The sequence below is a fragment of the Scomber scombrus genome, chromosome 10, assembly GCF_963691925.1.
Source record: "Scomber scombrus chromosome 10, fScoSco1.1, whole genome shotgun sequence".
NCBI classification, from domain to species: domain Eukaryota; kingdom Metazoa; phylum Chordata; class Actinopteri; order Scombriformes; family Scombridae; genus Scomber; species Scomber scombrus.
The window spans coordinates 5,265,760-5,276,133 of record NC_084979.1 but is presented as its reverse complement, the minus strand read 5'-3'; the positions used below and the strand labels follow the sequence as shown (position 1 = coordinate 5,276,133).

Sequence of the window (10,374 nt, the reverse complement as noted above, 5' to 3'; positions counted from 1 at the left end):
GTTAGCATGTCAACACACTAAACAAACACCAGATGAACATTAACATTGTCATTGTAAGCATGTTAACATATCTATGATGGCTGTAGGCTTTTAGTCTTGCTAGATTTTGCTTGCAGCTGAGATCGACTGTATGAAAACTCAAGTGAACAAGTACCATACTGATAAAGCCTCTGACTGTTTGAATTCTGAGCTGAACTACACAAGTTTACCTCATTTGTCTTCTGATCATGGCATCCATCTCCCTCATCGTGTGGGTGGACTTAGAAGGTTTCATCTCCGCCTAGTTACTCCACCTCAGTATCTGTGACACATAAAGTTTAATGAGCTGGAGGGTGGGATGACACTACTGTTAACTGTGTACAGGAACAAACAGAAATACTGATCACTCAAAGCAAACTGAGTCTTCTGCATACAGTAAGCAAGGGAAGGTTTCCCTAATAATGGCAGTTAAACACAGTGTAGCAGTGGTCTTGCAATTTGTGTGTGAATGTCTGAATGAAATGTGTGCAATGTGCAATCTAACCCATATGTGTAAGTAATCCCTACAAAAAGCAATCCGATTGTACAGGTGGATGATGTTACCTGCGCCTCCTACGTTGTCATTTGGTCAGCTGCAGCCATGTAAGTGTTATCAAATAAATGAACTTAAAGAATCTATATTATAAGATAATTATTAGTTATGTATTAATTTGTGAGGGGATGTTACTTAAGAAGTAAAAGTAAAGTAAAGAAGTCAAAATGTTATCAGATAAATGAACTTAAAGAATTGATTGATTATTAGATCATTATTAACCTATACATTAATGTGTGAGTACGCAGCATTTTACTGTTGTAGTTGGTCAAGGTGGAGCTTATTTTAAGTGTTTCATATACTGTTTAATCTGTAAAAAAAGAAAAGAAAACTCATCATATGTCTAGTGTAAATTATTATGCACCTTAAACATCACACAAAGTCAAGTTTCGCTTTAAAATCATTGATCGCTTTTTTAATATACTTTAACATAATATAATTATATTTATGTGTGTTTGCATATTAGTCGTAACAGACCAATGAACCTGTCAAGTGCAGTACAACTAAGTTGCCCTATAAAGAAATGTGTGAATGAGTGACAGCTGTTATCTGTGTGTGTGTGTGTGTGTGTGTGTGTGTGTGTGTGTGTGTCTGTGTGTGTGTGTGTGTGTGTGTGTGTGTGTGTGTGTGTGTGTGTGTGTGTGTGTGTGTGTGTGTGTGTGTGTGTGTGTGCGTGCCCTTTGCAGAGGCAGCTTGTAATCATCTGTCAAAGTGGGCTCAGTCCTCATCGCAGCAGTTGAGAGCTGAGTTGTGTGTGCCGGCCAGTGAAAAGCTCTCAGCTCCACTCTGAAGGCTAATCCATGCAGCAGCAGCAGCAGCAGCAGCAGCAGTTAAGGTGGAGGACGAACTGGAGAAACATTCACTCAGCACTACTTCAACATATTGATTAGTTATGTTTTGTCAGCTGTAAGCATGGTGGTGTGAGTGCATGTTAGGTTTACCTGATTTCAGACTCCAGTAACTGTATTGGGAACAGACTAGTAAAGGTAAGACTATAATATAATAATATAATATAATATTAAAATACATCCATTACTGCTACTATTTTATATTACTACCACAATGCTATTAATAACATACAATTGATTATATAAGCTTGTACTAAAAATACTTTGATATCAAGTTCATTCATCTTTTTTTTTCTATGCACATTAGACTTGATTGTTATTATTATAACAAAGTAGTTGGAAGTATCTGATGACGTGAGGCACGGAAAGAATGAAATACATTTATGTGGCATCATTAGCTTAAATGGAATAGAGTATTTAATTTATCCTCCTTTAGAAATGTGGTCTTTCTTGAGAAAATTCAACAGGAAAACAAGTAAAGTGCAATTTGCACCAACAAAAAAAAAATCCTATTGTACAGCATGAAGATATTAATCGTGGTGTCTGTTTGAGTCCAGTAGCTCGAAACTAAATCTTTGTTTTTTTTAAATGAGAAAAAATAAATGATAAAAATACATCTACTACTTATGCATAGAATTCATAATTGAGAAATTACATATAAAGGTCAACCAGACTGGGCCTAAATTAATCCTTATTATCCAAAAGAGGCATATGTCCAAGGTATAATAATACCATATTTACTGAGGCTAACGCAGAATGTGGGATGGTTTCGGAATTAAAAGAACAAAAAAAAACAAAAAAAAAAACAATTATATATGTTGCTTTTTATACTTGCATATTTGATTTAGTAGAACTTTAAGTGAAATGCAACACTCCAATCTTGCAGAGACAGAATTCTAATATGCTGTAAATTTTTGTATAATTGGATGCATTGAAAACAAATACATATAATATTGGTTCTTAAATTAGTTTTGATTCACTGTCCATTTTCTTTCAATCTTTGAATTTGAAAAGTAGCTCTAAAACATATTTGATCTAGGAATGCTCTGTCTTTTATGGTATAATATATTATGATATAGGGGGAAACATCATACGGCATTCTAACAACTATCTGTGAATAAACGGTTTTATTTTGTCCTGACGTGTATGGCAACAGATGATTGAGTTGGGCCTCGCTGACGGCAGCCTGATCGACGAGCTGATTGAGCTCACGGCTCAGAGTCTTGGTAACCTGGAGATCAAGGAACACTTCAACATCATCAAGGAGATCGGCCGAGGGAAATACGGCAAAGTGCTGCTGGTCACGCATCGCTTCAGGGGTATGACTTTGTTTTGATTTGTAATCTCTTACAGTAGAGAGCAAATGTTTTGTATCAATTCCCCAATTACAGTAATATAACCGTTCTTATGAAATATTTAATGATCTGAGGCACTTTTCCCCCTGATAAAAAGTAAGTTATGTGTTTTATGACTCCAGCATTTGCAACAGCAGAGTGTCTGGGTAAAAATTAGAACAAATTGATTGATAGAAAAATAGACCAAGTCCACATTTTGTAACACTTCAGCTCTTTGTTTAATTGAAGTTATCCTGACATTTTAATGTTTCAATAAATATGCAGCAAGATATCTGGGTTATATTATTCTTACACTGTAATGTCATTACAATTGCCCCTAATTTAGTTTGAGAATGCTGTAATCCTAAATTTGAGCAAACATACACATGGTCACTGGTAATAAATGAAGAGCTCAGGAGAAAGAAGGATGTATTTTAGAGCAAAGCAAACATAGTGAACAGGGTCACTGGAGAAGTACAAGTAAACAAAAACAAGATGGGTGACTGTACTCGTCTGACAGGATGGGAACCTTAATCCCAGATGGACCCAGAAATAAAAAGAGCTGTGCCAAAGCGAAGCAATGATCAGTGTAGACAAGGGAGAGATCAGAATGCAGAGCACGAGCTGACATGAGAGTGGAAGGCTAGAGGCCCGGAGGCTTTAAATTTGAAAATCATTGGGATGGTGGGGGAGTGACCTGGGAAAGCTTCTGGAGGTTGTATACAGCAATAACCTCATATATAAATTACACCGAAATGTGCTTTGTACTTGTTCACTTATTTATTTATTGAGACAAAGAAAATATGCATGAACAGTAATAATAGCCAATGATCTGCAGGGACTCCCATGGCCTTGAAAGTGATGCCCAAAGCATCGACTAAGCTGCAGGGCTTTTTGAGAGAGTACTGCATCTCCTTACACCTATCCTGCCACCCCTGCATTGTGGGCCTCTTTGGAATTGCCTTCCAATCTAATGAACACTACTGCTTTGCCCAGGAGCTTGTCATTGGAAGAGACCTATTTGCTGTCATCCAGCCAAAGGTGAGTCCAACATTGACGAAACAAGATTAAGGCTGTGTTCTATGCCTGTACTCCACACTAATTCAAAGTACATTTTGAGTATGTGGTGTGTTAACATCGGAAAAACAGTATGAATAATAAATGCCAACATTTTTTTATTGTGCTGTTGGCCAATTTTATTTTTCACACAATACACAAACAAAAATGTTGAATAAACCACTGTTGGGTTTAGCTGGCATTCTGAAGCCACAGATGTTTAGCTGTTGTACCACAAAGTACAGCTGTGGCTGACGGGAATGTTATCAGCAGTGCAGATATTTGGCCATAAACCAAAGTATTGGACAAATAACAATGTTGACCAGCTGGTTGCACAATATGAAAATTCAGGGGATTCCCAATGCCATTAGCAAACATCCTTTAACTGCCACGAATGTCTGTACAGAATTCTGTCACAATCCAACAACAGTTGTCAGGATATTTTAGTCAGGACCAAAGTGATGGACTGACTAACAGACCAATAGACATTGCCATCCCATCATATTGGGCACATCAAGCATTAGGGCTAGGCAGGGACCTCTAGCTTGAGGAGGACGATTCATTTTTTAATTGTCTCTTCTTCTGCAAACCACAGAAAAAGTAAAACATGATTGAAACATCATATTTTATGATTTCATACACGATACAGTTGAGCAAAAATAAAAAAAAAATACCTGCAACACCTGCAGTGCTATCACTTATAAGCATAATTACAAATTAAACATTATGCCTCACAGCTGTGGACTGTCAGTACCATGTGTGCCAACAAGTAGGACACATGCCCCTACATTAATAATCTGTTCCAGTACAGAGCAGAGACATCTTAACACAAAATGATCTGCTCCAGCTGTTTGTGTTTTGACATCTGCCTGATATCTCCAGAGATGTACCTAACCGAATAAAGAGTAGGATCTGCGCACTGCCCCATTGGCCTGACTGGCTTTACATGTTGGTAAAAGAGGTAGAACCTTGTCAACAAACACAAACTAAGAGTGCGGATCATTGTGCAGAGTCTATTTTCAGTCTATCCCTCTAGGAGATGCAATTGTGCAACGACAAAAATATATAGGGTAATTCAATATCACCATGTCGTACCTGGCATAGTGGGAAGGTTTTTGGTGGACTTACAGCCTTGCATACTTAAGAAAGTGTTTCAAGAAAGTCCCCTATTGTTTAGGGCTGTCTAAACCCCAAGTTCATCGGTTGGGGATTTTCTGAGGACTTCTGGCGAGATGTCAGACATAGCGAGTCTCTGTGTAGTGCAAACTTCACTGATTGAATTAGTAAAAAGAGCAAAATACAAGAAACAGGGGTAGAGTGAAAAATATGACATGCAATAAAGGTCTGTGGTCATAGCCTAACCACATACATTGTAGTTATGTGGCATGCATCTCAACCAAAGGGCCACCAGGGAGCACTGTGGAAATATCTAAACACATAAATGTGTAAGTATGAAGGAAAAAAATTAAAAGCCAGCCGACAAGTTTAGATTCAGTCTTCCTTTCTTAACGTGGTGCTTTGTGATGAGTGTTGTATCTCCTCACCGCCATGCTATATGTCTTCACTCTTTGGAAAACACACTTTTGTCCAATTGTTCCAGGTGGGTATCCCGGAGACGTCTGTAAAACGTTGCGTCCTCCAGATTGCCAGCGCTTTGGAGTTCATCCACAGCCACGGCCTGGTCCACCGTGATGTCAAGCCTGAGAACATCCTCCTGCTGGATAGTCATTGCAGCCAAGTGAAGCTGGCAGACTTTGGCCTGGCCCAGAAGAGAGGCACTCTGATACGCTTCATCACAGGAACCCTGCCCTACATGGCCCCGGAGCTTTGCGGCATGGCCTTGACGGAAGACCAGAAAGAAGTCACAGCTCCTCCACTTAGCGTGGAGCCAAGTCTTGACACCTGGGCCTTTGGGGTCGTTATCTTCTGCATCCTTACGGGTTACTTCCCCTGGGAGCGTTGCATGGACTCAGATGACTTTTACCAAGAGTTTGCTGACTGGTGCACAATGGAAGAGAGGCCTACCACTGAGGAAGAGATTCCTCCTTTGTGGAAAAGGTTCACTCCAGAAGCCATGGAGTTGTTTAGTAAGCTCCTGGCTCCGGATCCAAGAATAAGGTGTACAGTTGGAGAGGTGAGAGCTTATGTGGAGAAGGACTGGCTTAAGAAAGAGAGCGGGCAAGAGCAGACAGCAGAAAAAGAAGTCAGTACATCCAAGGAATAATCCTGGGCATGAAGAGATGGAGGTCAGCCTGATACTTAGTAACGGACTTCATTTTTGTATAGTCTGTAACTGTCTTGTGTTTTGACAACATGTAAAATTGAATGTACAATATAATTGGTCAATCAAAGGTGCAATTTCACTGATGAAATGTATGGTGTTTACATTATGTAAAGGGGCGGGACATTATTTTCAAGCTTGTATCCTACTGTACATTTAAAAGACCATTTGACATAACTGAGGCAATGAAAGATTCTTAGTTTTTAAAATCATTAGATGTAAAATGACAGAAGAAATAAGCAATTCAAGGGTTTATTTAGCAACAGATTTAGAGACAGATTAAAAAATCCTGGTATCCTGGTCTTTAGTCCCTAATGTGGGTCAAATGCCAAAAACACTAGATTCTACAATTGCAATAACTCAACTATGTCACTTTTTAGACCCTTCCTGCCTTCGGAAGCCTGAGATTTTGTAGCTATACTCTGTTAAATATTTTATGTTTCAAGCCCAATCCAAGAAAAAAGGCTTTCTAAGAATTCAGGGCTCCTTTTAAAGCCACAGATGACATTTTAACTGATGTTAACGTACAAAATCGACAATGCTTCTTTAAACATTACTAAACGTATATGTAAAGAGAAGCATCTGAGCGATTTATTTATGCCTTGGTATAATTTTTTTTGTCAAATTGGCTTTGTGTTTTATGGCTTTTCTCCTGTATAATGTCTAGATTTCAGTTTCAGCTTGTGCGCTGTTGTGCGTACATTAAAAAAGAACACGCACACATGGTTTGATGCAGCACATGAACTCATTACTGCTGCATATTCTATTGTGTGATTTTTAAAGCACTGTGTGATGACATTTTTATGGTGAGAATAACTATGAACAATCAAGCGATGCTGTCACCGCTCTGCTTGTGTTTCTTGATTCACTGTAATATGTGAGCACCAGGCAGCGTACTGTTGTCGATTGCCTAACATCATCTTAAATGCAACAGAACTGCAGTTTGAACCCTCTGTCCTAGGTGGCGTCACTGCATCAAGCTATCACGACAAGCTTTAAAACCTCCACTCTGAAGCTGTACAAACTAATATAAGCTATTGATTGTTTATTTAGATATTTTAACATGAATATATCAAATGTATAATTTAATGTTCTCTGTGGATTTTGCATGTAGTTGACTTGCAGGTCAGCTAAAATATAAACTTGATTTTTACCCCAGTTGCCTCTCATAGTTTATACTGATATTAATTCAGGATGCAGTGCGAATAAGCTAGAGCAAAGGGTGGATCAATATTTCCTCCACAGGACTGCTTAACAAGTTACACTGTCTGGTACAACTTGTTATATATTAATTTCTGTTGTTTTTGTTTTAGTTTTCATTCATTTAATATCAATTTCTTTCTTGAAAGGATTGAATTAAACTGTATATTAAAATTCAGTGGTGCACAGTGTGCACAGGCAACGGTTGACTCGTTTCTGTAAGCAGTTCTAACACTTATTACCATATTCTCCACATCATTTATATGTTTATCCTTTTTCATTGCTAATAAAATAGTATATTGTCATGCTGTGAGAGAAGAGAAGAATTAAAAACAGTCATCCATCTTTCCACTTAGTCTTGTTCTTTTCATCCACTCTCTTGGGCTAAATATCACTTTACCCTCTTTGAAGCTATCCATGACATAAGTCAGATCTCTGTGTCACTGTCTCTCTGTCTTTATGGCCTCTCTCACCCACCTCATTGACCATAATCAGCCCTTTTACATTGAATAATCTCTTCGATCTGCTGCAGCTGGCTCACCACTGATGGATGTCCTGCTTGTGTTCGGGTACAGGGCGCCACAGATGCTCTCAGGACACAATGTGTCTGCATTTGGGCAGGACAGACCAGACTTGGCTCGGGGCTTGAACTTGCTTGCCCACTTCATGCTCTGATGCATATTTAGGACATTACACTTACCAGGGTCATCTTTCAGCTGACCCTTGGTCCCGATTGCACATCCAGGCCTGTCATATAAACACTAATACAAGCAGGGAAAATCCGACCGCAAAGCCTGTGTTGGCATTTGACTCACCAACTATCGCTGGCATTGACACAGACCCAGTCTCTAAAAAGATTAAAATAATATTTTGCATGCCTATTCTGTATAACAAGGCACTACAAGCTGTGTATTAATCTTATGAACTTTAATAATTTTGCACTTCACACAGAGAAAAAGAACTTCACTTTTCGCTTATGAGCAAAAACATGTGCTTTCCTGTTAAATCTAACAGTGCAAACTGTGAATGATTGAATAAAAAGATATGCACAATTTCCAGGAAACTACATCTAAGTCTTATCATCACATGATTTCCTTTGCATGCTAAATAAAGATCATTGCGCGCTATTATGAAAGGCACCGTGGTCATGGAATTATCTACGTAACCATCGTGTTTCAGATAGTTGAGTACTTAAACACTGCATTAGTGAATCATCCCTGTGATAGATAGATACACATGTTCTTCTGGACAGGGCCGTTCTGGCCATTTTGGGGCCCTATAAGCCAGATACTGACAGGTGTCTCTGAGGGCTTTGATCTGTCCATATGTGATATGTGATTCACATGATATCAAGTAATCAAGTTATACTTATCTCTGTATGATTTTAACATTGTGCAGGTTTCTGTCTGTCTGATCAGGAGTGTTTTTAACTTGGTAACTTCCATACACACAGGAGTACTGTTAATAATACCACACTGTCTGTGATAGAATATCAAGCATGAATCATCTACAGAAACTTTCATCCTTTTTATATTCTCTAGTTCTGACCTGTGCTTAAAAAAAATTATGATAATGAGAGCCACAGCAAATAGTGTTAGCAGGGGGGGACCGATCAGAACGTTTCAGTTGACAAGCTGTTCCTTGATCTTTCAGAATGTTCAAAGGTGCATTTGAAACATGCACAGGCAATGCTGTACCCTCACTATGAAAGGATTAACTCAAATGGATAAATTATGAAATGATTTACATATTCAAATATTGAAAAATGAAAGGATTAACTCGACATTTAAATAAAATTGAAATACACATCAACGTTTCTACATAACTCGAATAATTTAATGTGCTGTGAATAAATAGTTTTATAAGCAAATGTAAGGGAATAAGCTGCAAATGGATATTCATACTGTACAATACTGAAATAAATGCAGTGCTAGCCCCTCCATGAAGCTGCACTTACAATATTTAGATCAGCATAATGCTTACCATGTTAACCATCTAAATTTAGAGTGTTGGCATGCTAACATTTTCTAATTAGCTCTAAACACAAAGTAATGTCAGTGTCATTAATTCTGCATTTATTTGAGAAGCCAAATTTTTAAAACAATTTACAAGTACTTTTAACTAGTGCTGTATTGGTAATTTAACTTAAGTAGGAGGATCTGAATACTTGCTTCACCATTGAAAATCACTGGTATATTCCTTTAATGCCAGGTGGAAAGAGGACTAGAGGAACATGATTAACCAGAGTTTACTCACCACTACCTTGTTCTGTTAATATATTCACTTTAGTATAAATTCAGCACTGTAGGTTATAAACAAGTAACTGATATCATTTGTTTTCAGCCCAATGTGCGCTATTTGAAGGCAAAGAAGTCAAAAGAAAAACAGCATTTGAATTTTTTAATTAATTTAACATTTTTCTATCCATTTGTTTTTATCATGTTTAATCTAAGATTTAAAAAACAAACTAATATAAATAAAATCTCTATTCATTAAGTCTTTATTACACAGAAAAACAGAAGTATTTACATTCTATCCACACTGTTTGTATTTTCTTCTTAGTGGGGTCAGATAAATATCTTGACCCATTAGTTACTCTCAGAAGGCCGCTTCCATATATCAGTAGATAGATTTCAGTAGTTAAATTGGCGATACACCATTTTTGCCACCATTGAGAGTCTACCTTGGCTTGCGGGCGACCTCACTCACCAAAATAGTAAAGAGTTGTTTGTACATTCAATATTTGATAAATAAGTACATAAAACATAAAATTATCATAAAATTATACATTTTTCAAAAGTGTCTTAAAGCACAGAGGTTCTTTGGTGGACTTTCCAACCTTTGGATCATGGTTGGATTTTTGTTGGGCTCTTCTGAAGTACAACATGAGGCTTAACCCATTCTATTGATGTTGATAATTATGATCAGAATTATGGTCAGAAACCTAGTATGTCCAAAACTAAATCTAGCAGTTACAAGGTTTCCACCTGAGAGCAGCGTTATCCAATCAGAATAAAATTTAGTTTTTTAGGGGACATGAGGGGCTCCTGGGATTACTAATGCAACATTGCTTTGGTTGGATTA

General features: G+C 37.8%; 1 protein-coding gene across 1 annotated transcript; it reads left to right on the top strand.

Moving 5' to 3' along the window:
• The first annotated feature begins 2,545 nt into the window (after positions 1 to 2,545).
• si:dkey-8e10.3 (serine/threonine-protein kinase SBK1) lies at positions 2,546 to 6,033 on the top strand. The gene is made up of 3 exons (XM_062426592.1): positions 2,546 to 2,738; positions 3,592 to 3,794; positions 5,410 to 6,033. Exons 1-3 carry the CDS (start codon positions 2,576 to 2,578, stop codon positions 6,031 to 6,033), a joined length of 990 nt encoding a protein of 329 aa, XP_062282576.1. The 5' UTR covers positions 2,546 to 2,575.
• The last annotated feature ends 4,341 nt before the right edge of the window (positions 6,034 to 10,374 follow it).

Bases quoted from the DNA above. Each gene is read 5' to 3' on its own strand.
- si:dkey-8e10.3 (XM_062426592.1), top strand. From the start codon at position 2,576: ATGATTGAGTTGGGCCTCGCTGACGGCAGCCTGATCGACGAGCTGATT. The intron at 2,739-3,591 runs GTATGACTTTGT...AATGATCTGCAG, and splicing joins GGTCACGCATCGCTTCAGGG to GGACTCCCATGGCCTTGAAA. The intron at 3,795-5,409 runs GTGAGTCCAACA...CAATTGTTCCAG, and splicing joins TTGCTGTCATCCAGCCAAAG to GTGGGTATCCCGGAGACGTC.